General features: G+C 42.4%; 1 protein-coding gene across 1 annotated transcript; it reads right to left on the reverse strand.

Annotated features, from left to right (window-relative positions):
• Positions 1 to 3550: 3550 nt before the first annotated feature.
• Positions 3551 to 16324, reverse strand: cckar (cholecystokinin A receptor). The gene is made up of 5 exons (XM_072579515.1): positions 15929 to 16324; positions 15594 to 15845; positions 9059 to 9320; positions 8826 to 8953; positions 3551 to 4811 (listed from the first exon to the last, which is right to left on the reverse strand). Exons 1-5 carry the CDS (start codon positions 16056 to 16058, stop codon positions 4306 to 4308), a joined length of 1278 nt encoding a protein of 425 aa, XP_072435616.1. The 5' UTR covers positions 16059 to 16324; the 3' UTR covers positions 3551 to 4305.
• Between the last annotated feature and the right edge of the window lie 5766 nt (positions 16325 to 22090).

The following is a 22090-nucleotide window of genomic DNA, read 5'->3' on the forward strand; positions in this document are numbered from 1 at the left end:
ATCCTTTAGTCTAACTTTTCCATGCTGATGAGATATCCTAAATAAATCTAGTCCCATTTGGCCCATATCCCTCTAAACCCTTCCTTATCATGTACTCATCCGAATACCTTCTCAATGTTGTCATTGTACCAGCCTCCACCATTTCATACATTTGCCACCTTCTGTGCGAAAATGTTGCGTCTTTAGGTCCCTTTTTATATCTTACCCCTCTCAGCTTAAGCCTATTCCCTCTAATTTTGGATTCCCTTACCCTACGAGAAGCCCTTGTCTATTCACGTTATCCATGCCCCTCAGGTGACTTATAGATGTTTATAAACATCTATCAGCCTCTGACCGTCCAGAGAAAATAGCCCCAGCCTATTCAGCTTCCCCCTTTACCCCAAAGCCTCCAAATCTGGCAACATCCTTATAATTTTTTTTGCACCCTTTCAAGTTTACCAATATCCTTTCTGTAGCAGGGAGGCCACAATTGAATGCAGTATTCCAAAAGTGGCCTAACCAATGTCCTGCAGAGCCACAGCATGACATCCCAACTCGTATACTCAATGCTCTGACTAATAAAGGCAAATGTACCAAATGGCCTTTTCACAACCTTGACAACCTGTGACTTCAACTTCAAGGAACTATGAACGTGCACCCCAAGGTGCCTCTGTTTGGCAGCACTCCCTAGGACTTTACCATTAAGCATACAAGTCATGCCCTGATTCAGCCTTTCCAAAATGCAACATCTCCCATTTATCTAAATTAAACTCCATCTGCCACTCCTCGGCCCATCGCCCACCTGATCAAAGTCCCATTGTAATCTGAGATAACCTCCTTCACTGTCCACTACACCACCAATTTTGGTGTCATCTACAAACTTGCTAACCATTCTTTTTATATTCACAAACAAATCATTTATATATAAAATGATTTTATCCCATCTCAAAAAAACAATTCCTGGATATGTTTTGCCTTGTCTCCAATGAACAACACTTTTAACTTTATTTCAAGTTTAGCCAAATTTATAGGATTTGACCATCCTTTCACAGGCACTTCAATGTTGAATGATGGCTTGACACTGATTTCGTGTTCCGACGTAGTCTATCTTCAATCCAATTAATTGGCACAGTCAAAGGAGAGGTGTGCATGAGTTGGCTAATGCAGAGTTACTAACTGGAACTTTAAATTATCATGGACATCCTCCTATTACGTTTCTCATTCTGCTGGTGGCAATGGCTGACAACTTCATAACCAGAATTTTGGATTATCTGCATTTGATTTGGCATGATTTTACTAACTTAGTTTTTTTTTATTGAATGATTAATTGCAGTTAGGATTATAGTTTAATTTGTTAAACTAAAAATTTATCATCACATTAAACTTTGCGGTTTAGTTAATTAATACCAACCCTTTATTCTGTAAAAGATCAGAGTAGTATTTCTTCCCTCCCTCTGCCAACTTTCCTCACAACAATTTCCTTAAGTGTTCTTTTACAACAGTATGCCCTCATGGGATACTTGCCCTACTTCACTTCTTGAACAAATTGAGCACTGCTTCCTCGGTTAGTCAAGAAACCTTGATTATAGAAGTTCTCCTGTAGCTTCTTTTTTTCACAGTCAACATTACAATAACTAAAATCTTGTAACATTACTAACTCACAGCTTTGAAATGTCCTGTCAACTTTTGCTAAGATATGGCCTTCTCACTATGAGGAGCTTCTCTCTCTCTCTCTCTCTCTCTCTCTCTCTCTCTCTCTCTCTCTCTGTGTCTGCCTGCCATAATCCCATATGGCAGTTTGAGCCTGCTGTTCACCAACTTTATTTAGTTACAATGACTGATTTGATTGATTAAAATCAATGAAAGAAAATTGCAACATTTAACCACAAAGTCAGGTCTTCTATGCTCTCTAGATCCAATATCCTAAATATTGTTCATCAGCTTTCATAAAGACTGCTTAGTACATGTGTAAAGAAAAACTTAGAGAATGATAATTAAAATGTGACTGCTATACATTTGGTGACAGTCATTTACTTGTTTAGCAACAGGTTTCAGTATTCTTTATTAATCTATTAAATGGCATACACTTGTGAAGCATTAATGTTGATAAAGTTGCTGAGCACTGAGATGCTCAGAAGCAAACCTATTTTTAGAGCTTTATTTAAACAAAGAGGAAGTATTAGCAACTAAGAAAACATGAGTAATGTAGTATATAGGTAGAGATATTGCAATTGTTTGTTTTAAAATAGTTCAGTTATTTAGAAATGTGCAAGAGTGACTCGATAATTGTCAAATCTGTTCCAGAGATCTGGCTGAGATATGTGTTCCAGAGATATGCATGTTGATAGCATAAAGCTAAGAAACCACAGCAATTCCTCTTCCATTTCAAAGTTTTCTAAACAGCCATCATTTAATCCATGTTTTTTTAAAAAAGAGATTTTTTTAAAAAAAAATCTTTGGTTTAATTATCTATAAAACAAAACTGCTGATGCTGGAAATCTGAAGAAAAAAACAAACTTTGCAGGTCTGGTAGCCTCTATGGAAAAAGAGCATAGGTTGTCACAAATACCACCAGGTCCGCTGAGCTTCTCCAGAAATTTTAGTTTTCGTTTGTTTGATTGTACGTTAATTATTTGGAAGTAAATCTGGTGCTTTCAGACAGGACTGGTGGCTACCCTCCACATAACTGCCTTTGCCATTTGAGGTGGCTGTGTAGTTGATGCTTTGTGTATCCTGGAGACATTTCCTACACTTCTACTTTGTAAACTTTTCTTTTTGAAAATTCTGTTCAAGTTGGATTGTCTAAAGCTCAATGTGGAAATTTGATATAATCACCAGAGTTTACCTTAACAACTTCATGTAAACTTTTGTACATTATGCTGATTATTAGACAGGAGAACTTGAAAATACCTGTCTGTAATATTTCTTACATAAACAAACATTTAATACTTGTAGTCATTTGCATTTACATTCTGCAAAGCTGATGAATTTAATGTTTTACAATTTTATAAAGATTCATAAGTATTTTCAGGTCTGTTTTCATAAAATAGTTTTACTTGTAACAAGCTAACTTTATACTCTTTCAAAAATATGAATTTTGCTAAAGCCTGTATTTTTTAGTTATAACTCTGTTTTAGGCTATCATATCCATGATTTTCTTGTCACACAGTCATGGTCATAACTGTTGTGGGTGAGTTACAAAGATTAGGAAGGTCCTAGGTTTGACCCATGTGCTGTGGTGAAGTTAGTACCATGGACTTCCTGCTGTATGAGGTAGGCATTAGACCAACACTTTGTTCCATTTGCACGTGCGGCTGTCAGCTATGGACGAAATTGGACTATGGGTGTCCACCTAAACGCAGTTGGTGTATCTGCAATTGCTGATCTGTGAGAGCTATAGGTTGCTGGAGTCAACAGTATCTGAACAGAGAGTGGTGGTGGTGTAGTAATGGAAGAAAGGCAGTGGGAAAAATAAGCTCCTCTATCTTTTGAATTGAATTTCTAACTTATGGCAGGGGGGAAAAAACATGTCACACCATTTCTTGAACTTTATTTCAATTAAACAGCTGCAGCGATCTCACCAAGTTGCGAATGTTTCATTTATACAGAAATCAAAGCTATCAGCCCTGTCAAGGACATACTCTATAAACTGTAGAGCTATTTCCAAAAGCCCGGCGGCAGCTTTTGATTGGGAGAAGAGGGTGGGAAGTTGGTTTCGTTATACGGTACACCAGCTGCAGGCACGAATTCAAAGCCGGGCACTGATTCCATTAAAACGTTTCTATTAAAACCCATAGCCTCCAGCGGGGTGAGAGGCGGCGCTAAGGAGCACCATGAAATAAACTGCATGTTAATTTTTCAGGGGCGTGAGTGTGGCGCTGGAAAAGCGCAGCAGGTCAGGCAGCATCCGAGGAGCAGGAGAATCGACATTTCGGGCACAAGCCCTTCATCAGGAATTCCTGCCCGAGCTGCTGAGCTTTTCCAGCGTCACACTCTTGCCTCTGATCCCCAGCAGTGCTCACTTTCTCTCATTAATTCTCAGGTTCAGTCTGGCTCACAGTTGTTTGAGTAATGAGCAAATTAGTGAAGCAGCCAGGACCGTGGATCTGCCAGATGATTTCTCTCTCTCTCTCTCAGCGCCTTATAGTCCTATCGTTTTGTCACCCGTTAAACGATCTCTGCGCGTCTTTTGTTGTTTGCTGAATGATCCTCCAAACGAATGAATGGGTGGGATAACACCAAGTGTCTCTGACACGGCCAGAAGTCGCTTCCCAGTTTCAGACTGATAAGGGGCAGGCAGGCTGCTGGCTGTGGGGAGTGTCCCGCTCAGGACACACTGACACTGGTGTAGGTCCACCTGGAGACTGAGCCAGTGGTTGTGTGCCTGTCCTCCTCAGTCTCTCTGTTTGCAGGCGGTAGGTTGGCCCGGAAGCAGCAGCAGCAAGTGGCCAGAGCAGCCAGGCGGAAGCGTTTGTTCATGAAGCAGTAGATAATGGGATTGACACAGGCCGAGGTGTAGGAGAGTAAGTGGATGAATGAAATCGGGGCCCCGGACAGCAACCTGTCCGCCGAGATCTTATCAAACGCGCGCCAAGCGTTGACACAGAAAATAGGCGTCCAACAAATAAAAAACATGATCACGATCACAATCAACATCCGAATGACTCGCTTCTTCGCCAGTAAATTGGCGGATGAGCTGTTGCTCCTTGGCCTGACGGCTTTTAAACAGTCGCTGCTTGATAGTCGCTGCATCTCAATGGTCCTTTTCTGTTTGATGCTCTGTATGTAACATCCATCTCCATCTTCATATCTACTGTCGCTGAGGCTTCTCACTGAGAACAGAACAACCAGACGGAAGCAATGGGAGCAATTAGGATGCAGCCTTTAGGAGTCTCCACCTCCCCACTCTCTCAAGCAGCCGCCCCTGTGGTGTTACCTGTAACCTGCAACCTCTAGTCCCTGCTCCTTCCCTGATCTGTGGCCCTCAGCTTTTCGGGAAAACAGAACTTCTGAACACATTCTACCAGATCTGACCTGATATCAGAAAAAAAGGGGGGTCAGATGTTCTTGAATGTAATGTGCCAGGATTGAGAGTGGGCAGTGCTGACAGAAACAGGGTCACATCGAGTATCACGGTTTTGTTAGTTACTATTAATTTAATAACTCTTCCTCATTCTGATGAGCTCATCCAGTCACTTTACTGGGCTGTTTTAGCTGGGATTGAGGTACATCTTGCACCAATCTCTCCGATCATCCAATTGCACTCTCAGCTACCTTCTCCTCAGTCCCATACCCCCCACCCCCCCCCTCCCGTTTATTCCTCCACCCCCAAGGTTCTCATCCTCATTCCTGATGAAGGGCTCTGGCCCGAAACGTCGGTTTTCCTGCTCCTCGGATGCTGCCTGACCTGTTGTGGTTTTCCAGCACCACATTCATTCTTAACAACTGCTTCAGTATTTGTCTTGCAATTTTTAAAATCTGCTTTTGAACATTAGAAATGAACAAGACCGCCAGACAATATTTGGTCAGGGACTATTAAAGACTGACTGGACTTTTTTAACCACTTTTTAAAACATTTATTCCTTTTCACACCATGAAGCCAATAGAAGGCCTTTATTTTTTATGTTGCTGCAATATCACTGTGTCAAATCCTGCAACTCCATCCCTAACAGCAATGGACATGTCCCTACAGGCCAGAGACTGCAATAGTTCAAAGATGTAGCTCACCAGCAGGGCAGATAAGGACCATAAACAAATACCAGCTCAACCAGCTATGCCAACATCCTATGGACAAATTAAAAAACCAAGTTGCCCAAACATAAATACAAATGAGATCAGAAATGATGGTCAGACCATAATATGTGTGAACAGAAATAGGGCATTCTGCCCATTGAGTCTGCTATGCCATTCATGGCTGGTCTGATAATCCTCAACTCCACTTTCCTGCCTTTTCCCCATAACCCTCGATTCTCTGACTGATTTCAAAACTCTATCTATCTCAGCCTTGAATACTTAAGGACCCAACCTGGATAGCATTCTGTGGTAAAGATTTCCACAAATTCACTACCCTCTGAGAGAAGCAATTCCTTCTCATCTGTGTCCTAACTGAGAAACCCTTTACTCCGAGATAATGCCCTCTAGTCCTGGCCTCTCCCAAAGGGGAAATAACCTTTCCACATCGACCATGACAAGTCCTCTCCGAGTTTCAATAAGGTGTCCTCTCATTCATCTACACTCCATTGAAAACATGCCCAACCTTCTCAACTTTTCCAGTAAAGTCTCCAATTCCAGTAAAAACTGATCCCTTGTACCATTTTAGCAAGGTCACCCTATTAGTTCAAGTGTCCTTGAACAAAGTGACCTAAGGTTTCCTGAAGCGACCGAAAGAGAAAGAAGGAGTCTTGGTGGAACCCAAGATTTTCCAACACAGAAACATCTGTGGATGGTGGTCCTGATACAATAGTGTCCCTGCTGAGTTTTCCAGGACACTTCAATACCATTGAGCTGGCAAGCACAGTTCTCAATGTGAATGTATCTGGAGTCCATTTGCTCATGGGGCCTATGAGTGGTTACTCAGCGCCATAACCGCAGTTAGAAGTCAGTCTCCATCTCAGGGAGGGTTTGGGAGTAGCTATTTAAAAAAAAAACTTCTCGGCTTGGAATCCACATTGAAATAAAGTAATGACTTTTATGTGGTCTAGATTGATCCTAGAACAGAGTCCACAATAGAGTCCCATTTCTAGATTCAGCCAGAAAACAGCCAAAAGAAGACCCAGCATCCCAAGGGATTTCTAGGGTCACTTCTGAACGGTACTCCTCCCATTGTAGCGGTTACAGAGACCCGATGCAGAAAGAAGCCATTCAGTCCATCAATTCTGCACTGACCTTCCAAAGACCACTCCATCAAGACCCAAAAACATTCCCCCCTCCAACCTCTGTGACCCCATGCTTCCCATGGCTAGTCCACCTAGCCTGCCACATCCCGGGCAATTTAGCATAGCCAATCTACTCATCTTTGGACTGTGGGAGGAAAGCAGAACACCCAGCAGAAACCCATGCAGACACGGGGAGAACATGCAAACTGCACACAGTTACCCAAGGGTGGAATCGAACTGGGGTCCCCAGCCCTGTGAGGCAGCAGTGCTAACCACTGAGCCATCTAATCTTTTGCATAAACTGAATTCGTCATCTGCATAGCACTGTCTCTAACTTGTTCACATGTTTGCTACAATCTGGCAGCCGCAGGTGTATACAATACTGAAGTGTCTTGCACAAGTTCAACATCACTTCCTTGCTGTTGTTCTCTATGCCCCTATTAATAAAGCTGAGGATGCTGGGTGCTTTATTTACTGCTCTCTCCACCTGTCCTGCTACCTTGAATGATCTGTGTGGATATACAGTCAGGTACCTTAACTCTACCCCCCCCCCCCTTTAGAATTGTATGTTACACAATTTCCCATCTAGCGAGACCAGTTTCTTTACCCCATACCTATCACAATTATTAACCTCCCTCCCCCCCCCCTCCCTACCACCCACCAATCTGCTCTGTTACAATCAAAGTGAACAGAGGCGTTCCCTGCACGCCCCAGTTTCAATCCGCTGGCCAGCAGTCCCTGTGCCTGAAAGTTTTTGTGAGAAATAACCGAATCACTTCTTAACGCTCTAGGACCAGCAGCTCCTGGGATGGACCACACGGTCACAGGGGGACACATGAACCTCTTGGTCCTGGTGGCTAGGGAGCCAGACAACTTTTGGGCCCCATCACGGTCAATTCCAACATCCCCTGCTGCCCGGGGACAAAGGTTTAGCCCCTAGCCTTGGATAATGCTTTGTTTCCTGCAGGGCCTGTACTCGGTCTGTGACCGATTCCGAGCGATCCTGGGTAAGTATCTTTTCCCCGACCCTCAGCCTCGCTGTCAGGTTCCAGCGTTTTCCCTGTGCTGTACCTGCCACTGTGTTTTACTTTCAATCCCCTGACATGGCAGGGACCCGTTCATACTCTGGCCGCACCTTCCTCGCCTGTCTCTCGTTACTCAAATCCTCTGCCTCTTACCCTGTTTTCGGATTGCCCCCCCCCCCTCCTCACCCCCACCCCTGACCTTCTTTCTCAGAATCTGGATCCGTTTCTGCAAATGTAGTCACCCACCTGTTTTGTCCTTTGATTCTAAAGTTGGTTTTAACCCGTCTACTCTGCTCCTGTCACAAACCCACCCATATCCGTGAAGGAATGAAACAAAAGTGCAAATCAGCCCCAGATTACAGATTTCTCACGTTCTTAGTGGTCACGTTAATTACCCGTTGAATCGCATTGAAAAAGGTATTGACTGAACTAAATACGAGTGAGTTGGTTCATGTGTGGTGCTGGAAAAGCACAGCCGGTCAGGCAGCATCCGAGGAGCAGCAGAATCGACGTTTCCAGCAAAAGCCCTTCATCAGGAATGTGTTCATACACTAGTTCTGTTTCTTTACTTCGTTAACATTATGACTCACTAACACCAGAACCTGCACTGAACCCAAAAAGATTATTTTTCTCCCCACCGAAAGTTTGTGGTCCCGGGTTTTCACCTATTTGGCAGCAATGAAATAATATGTTTTAAAAATCATTTCTTGTACAGTACCGGGAATAAGCAACCAAAGGCAAAATAAAAAACAAAAGGGAACACAGTTCTTATTAGTATAACAGAACAATTTAAGGTCAGTAGTATAAATTCAATATTAAAAATAAATCATGCACCAGGGACCGTCTAACCAGCACCGAGCGCCTACTCCGATAACCGAGTGGAACATTTGAATGAAAACCAGCACTGAGGATTGCAGTATCTTCCAGGTCCCACTTGCTCATTTACCTTGGCTCCTCTTCCTCCGATTCATTTCGAACCGAATCCCACTGTATAACTCGCGGGAGATCAGTCCGTAAGCCACTGTCATCACTATTCCAGGGACCAGGAACAGAATCAGTAACAGGAAAATGTACCTGAAGTGGGAACAATAATGAGACAAAGTCAGACAGCCTGCACCCTGGCACAGCGCTTTGAAATGATCCACTTCCAAACGGACATGTCCATGAGGCTGGTATTACCAGGACTGCTGTGTCATGTCATTCGGCCAGAGGAGGCGGCACATGTTGCCTGTGCTGTTGTTGACTCTCGTGAACGGTACCAGAGTGTTGTAGATGGGATACGGCAACATGATAATAATGGAGAGCAGCCAAGTGGCGGCGATCACCTTGAAGGCATGAGACTTCGTTTGCCAGACTCTGGATTTTAGCGGTTTACAGATAGCGCTGTACCTCTCCAAAGAAATGGCTACCAAACTGAAGGTGGAAACGCTAACAGAGATACCTAAAAAAAACAAGCACAACATGTTAAAAATAGAAACAAAAAGATTTCGTTTCCAGTACCATGATCTACAGTCTGTACTATTTTGACGTTCCTTCTCCAAACCTGTATCGCAATATGACCGAACTTAGAGAACACTTTTCAAGGTTGAACATGCAGCAATTCACATACAGATGTCATTTTCACTTTAACAGTTATCTTCAATCCCGAAGAAACCCCACAAAAAATACATTTTTGTTTATGGATTCATATGCCATCACTAAGATCAGCTATTTCCAATGAAGCGCCAGCTCTTTCTGAGTCCTTGCCAACCTGTGTTCAAGTACTGCTGAAACCCTCATTTAGGCCTGAATTACACATGAACTCAATTATTCCAATCAACACCCTCCTGGATTCTAGCTTTCTACCCTCTTTAAGCTTCAAGTCACTCAAAATACAGCTACCCACATACCAGCTCACATCAAGTCCCATTCATTTATCACCTATGTATTTACTGCCCCTACATAGATTCCCCATTAAGAAACATTTTGATTTGAATAAAACTCATCATTTTCCAAACATTCTGTCCTCCTCGTAATATCCTTTCAATTTACACCCTCTAAAATATCTGGCATCTCTATTTCTGACTTCTTGCATTGCTTGACAATATTTTCTAGATTTATCATTACATTTGCTTTCTGAACAAAAGTTTAAAATTTGCAATTCTTCATCCTTTGGCACCACTATTAATGTTCATCTGTGGAAAATATTACTTGTAGTCCATTTTGCAAAAAATTTGAAAGCATATTTTAGCAACTTTTTCATGTTAAACTCTTAATTTCAGTGTTAATAATATGTATCTTATTAATGATTTGGATCATTGTCAGGAAAGGACTTTTGTACTTCAGAGCTTTATTACTGTTCATTTCACAGCATCTGAATAATGTGGGATTGATGAGCTGATCGGTGTACCTCCTCTGCATTTTACTCACGTTCTTAGTTTTATGTCACTTACTAATGTGATTTCTATTGATAATAATCTGTCTCATACATGATTTCCTGAAGAAGTGCTCATGCCCGAAAAGTCGATTCTCCTGCTCCTTGGATGCTGCCTGACCTGCTGTGCTTTTCCACCAACACATTTTCAGCTCTGTCTCATACAAAACCATACTCACAATTAAGTAAGTAGCATCACATGTATATTGTACTTTTAAAGCTACTATTTGAGTCTAGGGGCTAAGTAGACTCCTCAGCAGCTCAACTACCGGTTCCTGAACAAAATGCTTTGCAATAGTGCTGTAGTTACCTATTGTTTCTAAGTATAGTACAAAATTAACAGATCACAGATATAAGTGCAGATGAGGAAGCATTGAGGCAATCTAATTGATTCTCCATAACACATAAAAATAGTATTCACCCATCTTCTTGTGAGGCCACAGTTTTTAGCTCCATTATTATGCTACCTTGAAAACTATCCCAAGCATTCTGAAATCTATTTTCTAACCTTAATATTTTTTGGAAAAAAAATTGACATGTCAAAGATGCATGAAAATTACATCTCACAATAAAGAATTGAAAGTATTCTGAAGGGGGACTGTTACCATATTTGGGGATCTTCAAACATGTCACGATTAGGTAAGAGTAGACACAAGGATAATTCAATCAAAAATTTTGCCCACCAGAGATCTCTTCCCCTTCAGTTTAAAATCCAAAACATTATACTTTTTAGATAAAGATAATGGTCCTCCACTCAAACCCTGACATCCATCTCTACCTAAAAACCTCAGCATTAATTTAAGTAAAATGTTCCACTTTAATGCCTTTTACGATGAACTGGAATTCATGTTTAGGCGTTAGCAATTTCTGGCTAATCAGGAAGATCAGAGCATGAAACTGGGAATCATTGAAATCAAACAGGTAAAGCCAGATATGAATGAAGTGATTGTGAGGCTATTTTTATGATTAGCACAGATATTCACCAAAGGTATTGTTAGGACTGGGACAATATCATGAATCGGATTAAAAAGAAGCTACAATAAACTAGTTTGTATCAATCAGAATTTTACAGACAGCACTTTCTGTCATGCATGTTTATCCATGATATTTCAGAAAAGTATTGATACAGTTAAATTGATGGTAACAGCAGGTCAGCGGATTGTAATCTTTATCTACCTATGGAAAGCTATTTCTGCAAATAACTGGATAATTAATCTGAGATGAGTGAATATGCAAATACGAGATATGACATTCAAACCAAAAGAGGCATTCAATTAGGTGGTAATGCTGCAGGTTTTGAACCAGAAAACTGGATTAGAGTCATAGAGATGGACAGCACGGAAACACACCCTTTGGTCCAACTCGTCCATGCTGACCAGACATCCCAACCTTATCTAGACCTGTTTGCCAGCACCTGGATCATATCCCACCAAACTCTTCCTATTCATATACCCATCCAGATGCCTTTTAAATGTTGTAATTGTACCAACCTCCACACTTCCTCCGGCAGGAATTAATTGAAAGCAACTACTGCAGTCCTGTAACTTCCAGGCACGAATGTTGGTGAACAATTAAACAACTACAAGGTGAAAGAGAAGCAGAAAGAAACTCCACAATCTGTGCAAAAGACAAGTCTGAGCCACTTATGACCATCATTAGTTAGAGATGCCAAATGGATGATCTACCTAGCCTCCTCCTAAGGTCCCTATCATCATAAATGACAATCTTCAGACAATTTGATTCACACCATACAATGGTAAGAAATCATGAAAGATACTGGCTACTGAAAAGGCTATGGCCCTTGGTAACATACAGAAAATTGGAGCTCCAAAACTAGCTGTGTTCTAGCCAAGTAGTTCCAGTTCAACTGCAACATGGACACATATGCAACAATATGGAAAATTGTCCAAGTCCTCAAAAAAATGACAAATCTAAATCGACTAATCATTACCCCATCAGTCTATTCTTAATCATTAAAATGATGTAAAGTGTCATCAAAACTGCTAGCAAGTGACAGTTATACAGCAACAAACTGCTCAATAATGCTCAGTTTTGGTTTTACCGGGGTGACATAGCTCATTGCAACCTTGATTTAAATATTGGCAAAAGAACTGAACTCCAGAGATGAGGTGAGAGTGATTGGTCCAAACAAGGCAGAGTTTGACTGAGTACGGCATCAAGGAATCCTACAAAATTGGAGTCAATGTGTTTGGGTAGGGAATTCTCCATTGATTGAAGTCTAACCTAACTCAAAGGGATGGGTGTGGTTGTTGAAGATCATCTCAGTTCCAGGACACCGCTGCAGGAGTTCATAGAATCATCATAGAATCTCTGCAATGTAGAAACAGACCCTCTGGCCCAACAAGTCCACACCGACCCTCCGAAGAGTAGTCCACCCAGACCCATTATCTACCTTATTTCTCTACATTTATCCCTGATTAATACACCTTAGCTACACATCCCTGAACACTATGGGCAATTTAGCATGACCCAATTGCCTAGTCAGCACATCTTTGGACTGTGGGAGGAAACCCACACAGACACAAGGAGAATGTGCAAACTCCACACAGACAGTCACCTGAGGCAGGAATCGAACCTTGGTCTCTGGTGCTGTGAAGCAGCAGTGCTAACCACTAAGTCACCATGTCACCTCATCAAGTAATATCAGGATGGACAGTGAGAGCTTCTTTAAATATATAAAAAGGAAGAGGGAGGCCAAATGTAACATAAGCCTCTTAGACAGCAAGGCTGGGGAAATGATAACAGAGAGTTAGAAAATAGCAGAGGATTTGAATAAATACTTTGCACCTTATTGTGAAAAGGTTGGAGTCTATTAGAAAGGATGTAATAGCAGAACATTTAGAAATACATAATATGATCAAATAGATGGCTTCATGAAGGGGAAATCATGCCTGGTGAATTTATTAAAATGCTTTGAGAATGAAACAAACAGTATAGATAAAGGAGACACAGTGGATGTAGTATACACGGATTTTAGGAATATATTGGACTCTTGTTAAGGCACCACTTATTAAGGTATTTCATAAGGTATTCCATTGTGTTGGGTTAGCATCTTAGCATTGATAGACAATTGGTTAACTAGCGAGTTTTGAGAAGATTTGTAGCTCAGGTTGAGGTTCTAGATGTAGGATTGCTCGCTGAGCTGGAAGGTTCGTTTTCAGACATTTTATCGCCATAATAGGTAACATTTTCAGTGAGCCACTGGATGAAGCACTGGTGGTGTTGCCCGCTTTCTATTTATATGTTTGGGTTTCCTTGGGTTGGTGATGTAATTTCCTGTGGTGATGGCATTTCCTATGGTGACGTCATTTCCTATTCTTTTTCTCAGGGGGTGGTAAATGGGATCCAAGTTAACGTGTTTGTTGATAGAATTCTGGTTGGAATGCCGTGCTTCTCGGAATTCTCATGCATGTCTCTGTTTGGCTTGTCCTAGGATGGATATATTGTCCCAGTCAAAGTGGTGTCCTTCCTTATCCATATGAAAGGATACTAGTGAGAGTGGGTCATGTCTTTTTGTGGTTAGTTGATGTTCATGTATCCTGGTGGCTAGTTTTCTGCCTGTTTGTCCAATGTACTGTTTGTCACAGTTCTTGCAAGGTGTTTTGCTTGTTGTCTGTCAAGTTAATTAGCTGCTGTTTTAGTGTGTTGGTGGGTTTGTGGGCTACCATGATGCCAAGGGGTCTGAGCAGTCTGGAAGTCATTTCCAAGATGTCTTTGATGTGAGGGAGAGTGGCTTGGGTTTCTGGATGTGTTTTGCCCAATTGGTTAACTAATTGAAGATAAAGAGCTAGGATAAGGGGGGTATTTACAGGATAACCCACCTGTAGCTAACATAACTAGTGGAGTGCCACAGGTAGTGCTAGGGCCACATTTATTACAATGTATATGAATGACTTGTATGAGGTAAGTGAATGTAAAATATCTAAGTTTGCGGATGACTCAAAAATAGGTGGGAAGGGAATTAGTGAGGATGACACAGAGAGTCTATAGAGAGATACAGACAGATTCAGTCAGTGTTCAAAGAGTTGCCAGATGGAATGTAATGTGGATGATATGCAGTTTTGCACTTTGGCAGAAAGAATAGAGGAAGCTGCAGCACTGAGGGATTTGGTAGTTTCAGTGCATGAATCATAAGAAGTTAGCATTCAGGTTCAGTGACAAAGATTTCAAAGGGAACATTTAAAAGGAGCAAGTAAATTGGGTTTGTACTGATCAGAGTTCAGAAAAATGAACAGTGACCTTATCGAAACATACAAAGTAATTAGTTGAATTGAGAAGGTAGATGTGCAAAGGTTGTTTCCCCATGTGGGGAGTCTGACAGGTCAGACTCGATGGGCAGAAAGGCCTCCTTCTGTTTCCGTACCTTATGATCACTTGTTTGGCTGAGTGCAGTTTCAGCGTCAAAGCACCTCAACACCACTTCAGCCAAGGAAGTCTGCTTGATTGGTAGCCCACCCCTCAGCTGTTGCTCACGCATGCACAGTGTGTACCATATGTTCGCTATACTCAGGATAGCTCCCTGCAACTGCACCTTCCAACTCACCTCTTCTACCCAGAAGGACAAGAGAGCAGCAGGTGCATGGCAGCGTCACCACCTGCAGGTTCCCCTCCAAGTTGCACACCATTCTGACTTGGAAATGCATTGCTGTTCGTTCGCTGTCACTGGGTTAAACCCCTGAAACCCCTCCCGAAGCTGCTCACAGTGATGTGTATATTGCACAGACCAAACACGGACTGCAGCTGCTCACTACAGCAACTTACCTCCACCTTGTTTCTCAATTTGCGATGGGCTGGTGACTCTAGCCATGAGACAATGACTGTAAAAACATTGTTAAATAAAGGTTGTATTGAACATAGTTTAAGCCGTAACTGCCTAGCAATACCAAACGTGGATGCTAATAATTAAACTGTCTTCCCGTTGATGCACCTTCGGTTGTAATTCCTGACCTTCCACTAACTTTCCCAGATGTGTACAGAGAGACGGTATCGGTATATTAAAGTGGGGAGAAATATATTAAAAGGCGGTGGCGTGTCAACCTCATGACTCTAAAGTCCCACTTTAGCTCACTACCACTAACTACCTCCCATCCACTTTTAGTGAGTTCCATAGGGATTACTCAGCATTCAACTTCGCTACAAGCATTATTTCTAAAGTCCTACCAATCTACACCATTCCCCGTGAAATGGAAGGAAATTGCAGAATGAGCGTTCTCTCTGGCCGGCTCCTTAGCCCGCGCCTCAGTGTACATCAGTCTTACATCAGCGAGGACTATGCTTTACCCATAAAGTAACTGACAGCTTTGCAAACAGCGCTTCCGAAAATGAAATCCTTGAGCAGGTTTGGGATGAGGGTGAAGGGCATGCAGAAGAGGCACAACATCAGGTCACTGGTGGCCAGCGAGAGCAGGAACGAGTTGGTAACAGTCCTCAGCCTCTTGTTCCTCAGTAAGACAGTGATGATCAGGACATTGCCAAGCACACTCAGGAGAAAAAACAGACAGTACAGGAAGATCCGCACCGTTTGATTCAGATCTGGAAGGGAAACAGAGGAGACAAGGTTAGCCTGAAGGGTGTGCCGTGCTCTCTCTCTCTCTCTAACAGTTGTCTGGAAGTACCTCTGGGTGGCCTGAGAAACTGCTCACAGCTCTCATTCCTGCAGCTCTCCGTCTCCCTCTTGGTGTCGACTGCACCGAGCGGACTTGTGACGACTGTGAGGTTAACAAGAAGATCAGGAACCGTCTCCATTTCCAAACGCTTGGGGTGTCTCCTACTGTTTTGAAGAATGCAACTGCCCGCGCCATCGATCCATTCGAACCAAAGTTTCTCAAATCCTCTTCAATTTACAAAATATCCTTCTTATTTCTGATGGATCTGCTGTCCAATCACTGAAATACTCCGGCAGCTCGTAAACAAGGCTTTAAAATGTAAACGTTTCCTCTCCTGTCAAAGTTGAACCAGACTGAGCATCTCTGCTTCAAGCTGCTGTCGGTTGGCTGCTGTTTGCGTGTGTCCCGGGGGCGCCGGGAGGTGTTTCTAACCCTGCCCGGTGTAAACTGGCCAGCTCAGTGGGGGAGGAGTGAAGCACCAACACACATCTCAGTGACAGCCTGAAGCAGCTCCTCAGCTCGACCCGACCCGCCAACACAGAGAGCACGACAGTCTCGATTTGGTGCTTTGGTCTAATGTCCAGAGCAGAAATAAGTCCCGGTATCTCGACAATACAGACCTTATAGAGATTGATGAAACCGTGAGGGTCATGGACAGTGTAAATAGACAAGGGCTTTTCCTCGGGGTGGGGGGAGTCCAGAACGAGAGTGAATAGGTTTAGGGTGAGAGGGGAAAGATTTTCACACAGAGGGTGGTGCGTGTATGGAATGAGCTGCCAGAGGATGTGGTGGTGGCTGGTACAATTGCAACATTTAAAAGGCATCTGGAAGGGTATATGAATAGGAAGGGTTTGGAGGGATATGGGCGAAATGCTGACAAATAGGACTAGATTAACTTAGGATATCTGGACAGCACTGATGAGTTAGAGGAAGGCTATTTTTCAGTGCTGTACATCTCTATGACTCTAATGTAAACATACTAACGCACAAGAGACGTTTGGTGTGTTTGTTGGATAGAGTCAAACTCCAATGTTTGTACAGACCTGAACTGCTTTACTGACTTTGTATGTCTATATACTTTTCTTAAAGGATAAAGTATACTTTTGAAATAGTAAAGAGGGTGGCTAATGAACCAGCCTTGCCCAGGACCTAGACTGCAGTTCCCCCAGCTACCAACCCCCCTGTCTATTTTTTGTGCCTTTTTGTTATTGATTTCGCTTTCCCACCCTTTGTATATCTTGGATCACACCATGAGCACTAAGTGATATTAAATACAATCTGAGGTCTCAAAAAAGTCAAAGCACTGAAAGAGAAATCCTCAAGGAGGGGAGTTCACTAGGTGGAAGAGACAATCTTTCAGTTTTAGATTGAATGGCCCTTCCTCAAAACTGATGGTAACTAGGAAAATGCCATTTACATGCAGAAGATACAGTGGAGCTTCGGTGTAAGGGTAAGGGTGAGGTAAGCTCCCCAGGTTCCTGGCTGGTTTCCCTGCTTCATTTCTAGAAACCCTAAAGAGCTGAGGTAAAGTCATCACATCTCCAAGGTTTCTGCTGATCTTGGGATAAATTAGTCAAAAATATTAAACACATATTTACATTTAACTAATGTCTTTGACATGGATGGACAGGTCAAAATGATATAGAGAGACAGATTCCTAAAATCAACTGGACACTGAGCTAAAGAAGATGATATTAGGAAGATTGGCCAGACATTTGGTCAAAGGAATGGGCTTGATGGGGGTTCTGGGAGAGGAGAGGAATGTGCACTTTGCTGTATGTCAGTATGAAAGGGTAACTACTGAGAAAGGCCATCAACTCCACCTACTATGATGGTGTCTGCTGGAGAACAACTTAGCAAACCTCTGGTCCTCCTCAAAGTCTCTTTAAGAATGTTCATGATATCAATGTAAGTTGGAGCTATACCTTGTTAACGACAAGAGATCCTTCTAGTCAGTCCCGGAAGTGTATTTTCTCACCATGGTAGACCAAGCAGATCCTAGTTTCTCGCACTAATGAGGATGGTAGCAATAACCTTTCCTATGAGCAGTAGTTGATAAAGCCTACAGAGCTGGCACACCCATCAAAATAGACACTGAGACTCGAATAGTTGAAGCTGATGTAACATAGCCTCGATGTTGTGGCCATTTCGGAGATATGGATAGAGCGGGGTCAGGAATGGATGATGCAGGTTCCAGGGTTTAGATGTTTCTTTAAGATCAGGGAAGGTGATAAAAGAGGGGAGGTGTGGTCTTGTTAGTCAAGGACAGTATAATGGTGGCTGAAAGAATTTTTGATGAGGGATAGATGGTGACATCTTGAGAAAAGTCAATATTACAGAGAAGGAAATGCTGGATGTCTTAAAACACATAAAAGTGGATAAATCCCCAGGACCTGATCAGGTGTACCCTAGAACCCTGTGGGAAGCTAGTGAAGTGATTGCTGGGCCCCTTGCTGAGATATTTGTATCATTGATAATCACAGGTGAGCTGCCAGCAGACTGGAGGTTGGCTAATGTGGTGCTACTGTTTAAGAAGAGTGGTAAGGACCAGTGACCCTGATGTCAGTGATGGGCATGTTGTTGGAAGGAATCCTGAGGATAGGATTAATGCATATTTGGAAAGGCAAGTCAACATTAGGGATAGTCAACATGGTCTTGTGCATGGGGAATCATGTCTCACAAACTTGATTGAGTTTTTTGAAGAAATAACAAAGAAGATTGATGAGGGCCGAGCTGTGGACGTGATCTATGTGGACTTCAGTAAGTAGTTCGACAAGGTTTCTCATGGGAGACTGGTTAACAAGGTTAGATCTCATGGAATACAGAAAGAACTAACCATTTGAATACAGAACAAGCTCGAAGATGGAAAACAGAGGGTGGTGGTGGAGGGTTGTTTTTCAGACTGGAGGCGTGTGACCAGTGGAGTGCCACAAGGATCTTCTACTTTTTGTCATTTATATAAATGATTTGGATGTGAACCTAGGAGGTATGGTTAGTAAGTTTGCAGATGACACCAAAATTGGAGCTGTAGTGGACAGTGAAGAAGGTTACCTTGAATTACAATGGGATCTTGATCAAATGGGCCAATGGGCTAAGGAGTGGCAGATGGAGTTTAATTTAGATAAATGAGAGGTGTTGCATTTTGGGAAAGCCAATCTTAGCAGAACTTATACACTTGATGGTCAGGTCCTAGGGAGTGGTGCTGTAGATAGGATAGTGAAGAAGGCATGTGGTAGCTTTCCGTTATTGATCAGAGCATTGAATATAGAAGTTGGGAGGTTTGGTGTGGCTGAACAGGATGTTGGCCACTTTTGGAATATTGCATGCATCCCCTATCAGAAGGATGTTGTGAAACTTGAAAGGGTTCAGAAAAGATTTACAATGATGTTGCCAGGGTTGGAGGATTTGAGCTATAGGGAGAGGGCTGAGGGGTGACCTTGGAGGGTCAGAGGCTGAGGGGTGACCTTATAGAGGTTTATAAAATCATGAGGGGCATGGATAGGATAAATAAACAAAGTCTTTTCCCTGGGGTGGGGGTGTCCAGAAATAGAGGGCATAGAGTTAGGGTGAGAGGGGAAAGATATAAAAGAGAGCGAAGGGGCAACCTTTTCACACAGAGGGTGGTACTTGTATGGAATGAGCTGCCAGAGGAAGTGGTGGAGGCTGGTACAATTGCAACATTTAAAAGGCATCTGAATGGGTATAGAAAGGGTTTGGAGGGATATGGTTGGGATGTTGGCGATTGGGACTAGATTGGGTTGGGATATCTGGTCGGCACAGACAAGTTGGACTGATGGGTCTGTTTCTGTGCTGTGCATCTCTATGACTCTATAACTGGAGGCTAGGTAGGATCATAACTTTTCTAGTTACCAATATTTCCTGTATGTTGAAGGGTTTCTTACAGTAAAGTGAAGAACTTTTAAAATGGAGATAAGGAGAAACGTCTTCAGCCAGAGAGTGGTGGATCTATGGAATTCACTGCCACTGAAAGCTGTAGAGGCCAGGTCATTGAGTATATTTAAGACTGAGACAGATAGGTTCTTGAGGGGATTGAGGATTACAAGGAGATGACAGGAGAATGGCGATGAGAAACTTATCATCCATGATTGAATGGTGGAGCAGACTCGATGGGCTGAATGTCCTAACTTCTGCTCCATTGTCTTATGGTCTCATGGTTTCTGATTTACGGTCAGTAATTTGCTGATTTTTAGGTGGTTCAAATCACCTCCAGATCCCTGGTTCTGTCACTGGACTTACCTAGGGACTGTGAAATGGAGAAGGCAGTAGACAGGTGTTTCAGGGAGAAAGAATCTGCGTGTTTATTTAACTACAAAATGGTAAGTGTAATGCAAGAAATAAAAGGAAAATATCATAAAACAGTGATATAGACACAATTCTACATAGGACAGTAATTAGATACACTATTAAATTGAATGCAGGTTAAACATTATTAGAATTAAACAGCAGGTTTTTATCACAGAAACTATTATTAGGCTTCCTACCCTTGGGTTCCCAGCACTGGAACCACCTACCTCCCCCTCCTGGCTTGCTAGGTTGGAAACTTTTGCATCTTGAGAATTATGCTCACCCCTGGGGAGAATTTGCAAGTTTGAATCACGGGCGGCTGTTCCTGCTTGCCCTATATGGTGCCTTGCTGAAGACTTTGGACAGTGTAGGCCTTCAGTCTGGGTTGACTCTGCTGATGCGGTAGGACGTATTTTGGATTTTTCAGGTGAGTACGTCATTCTTCTTACTTTCTGGTGGGTTTTGAGAGCTTGGTTTCCTTCAGGATGTGCCTCAGTTAGGTCAGTGATTTTCGGAGTTTGTCGGTTCTCAGATCTGCAGGTCGTGGTCGGTCACCGCTGGTTTCCCTGGTACGGAACAGCTCAGTGTCGGTAGGTTTCAGAATGGCTTTGGGATTCCTCTTCTGAGCTGAGATCTCACCTTTTTCTACAAAACCTTAAGTTATATCGGGAATGTGACTTGAAGGAAGTTCTGGGATTTACATATTAATGAATCAAAACCTGCAGCCCATTCTGAAAGATGAAAGACTTTACAGCAATCTAGGTTTGTTCAATATATTGCATCAGTAAATGACACTATTATTTTTGCTACAAATTCTGTCTCCTGTGATCCTTCTCCATTAGCTACCTGATGAAGGAGCAGCACTCTGAAAGCTTGTACTTCCAAATAACCTGGTTGCACTATAACCTGGTGTTGTGTGATTTTAAACTTTGTCCAACCCAGTCCAGCACCAGCATCTCCACATCAGGTCAGATCAAGGCCTGCAATTATACTAATTACAGGAATATTATCTTGGCATCAAATCTGCGCTTGTCATTGTGTTACTGCTGTTTCCTTTTGAGATCAATTGGCTTCCTGATAATTAAGAGTAGGTGTGAAAGTATTTTGATTCAGTGGAATGACCGGTATCTTTGTGCATGAATATTCATTGAAGTTGAATTTCTGGTATCTGCCACGACACCATTCAGTCTGCATTGGGGCAGAGAGTTAGGTCTGGTTAATTGCTCTTTTAGATTTGAGGTCTGAATTGGATTTTCAGGCTGAACCATGGTTTCACGCAGCTGTCTCTGGGTATTTTCCTAGAGCACAGTCTTTTACCTTCAAAAGTTAATTTTAAAAGTCCACGACTTTGGTCCAGTATTTCGGAATAGGAGGAGTTTTGCTCAATCCTACATTGTTGTTGCATACAGTCACTGTGAGGGTCCTCACACAGCAATTAGCATGCTAATGCCATTTGTTGCATTGACTTCTGTTGTGGAGAAAATGTAGAGAATCACCAGGAGACACAGAGAGTTTTTCAAGGAGAAGGTCTTTTATTTGCAAACAAAGCACCATGCACTCAGAAGGCAGATCCTTGAATGCCCGCCAACCTCAAGGTCCATGGCTCTTCGTATCTTTTTTTTATCATAGTTACCTCACTTCAGCTATACAATAAACCAGTGATGTTAGTTCCCATTATCTCTTTAGTTGTGCCACTATAGTTTTTCCTACATTCTAATTAATGTTATTCTAATGTCATGATTAGATATTTAGTGTCAGCTTGCAACAATGTCTTTCATCCCAGACCCTACTTAATGTTTCTAATGCCATGATTAGATATTTTACTGTCATGCTCTCAAGCAGGCTGACTCTACTAACTATTAATTA

The sequence above is a fragment of the Chiloscyllium punctatum genome, chromosome 1 (assembly GCF_047496795.1).
Source record: "Chiloscyllium punctatum isolate Juve2018m chromosome 1, sChiPun1.3, whole genome shotgun sequence".
Classification (NCBI taxonomy): Eukaryota; Metazoa; Chordata; class Chondrichthyes; order Orectolobiformes; family Hemiscylliidae; genus Chiloscyllium; species Chiloscyllium punctatum.

Coding starts and splice junctions, on each gene's coding strand:
- cckar (XM_072579515.1), bottom strand. CDS start 16,058: ATGGAGACGGTTCCTGATCTTCTTGTTAACCTCACAGTCGTCACAAGT. Junction 9,321..15,593: donor AGCTGTCAGTTACTTTATGG/GTAAAGCATAGT, acceptor TGTTTTTTTTAG/GTATCTCTGTTAGCGTTTCC. Junction 8,954..9,058: donor GACATGACACAGCAGTCCTG/GTAATACCAGCC, acceptor TTCCCACTTCAG/GTACATTTTCCTGTTACTGA.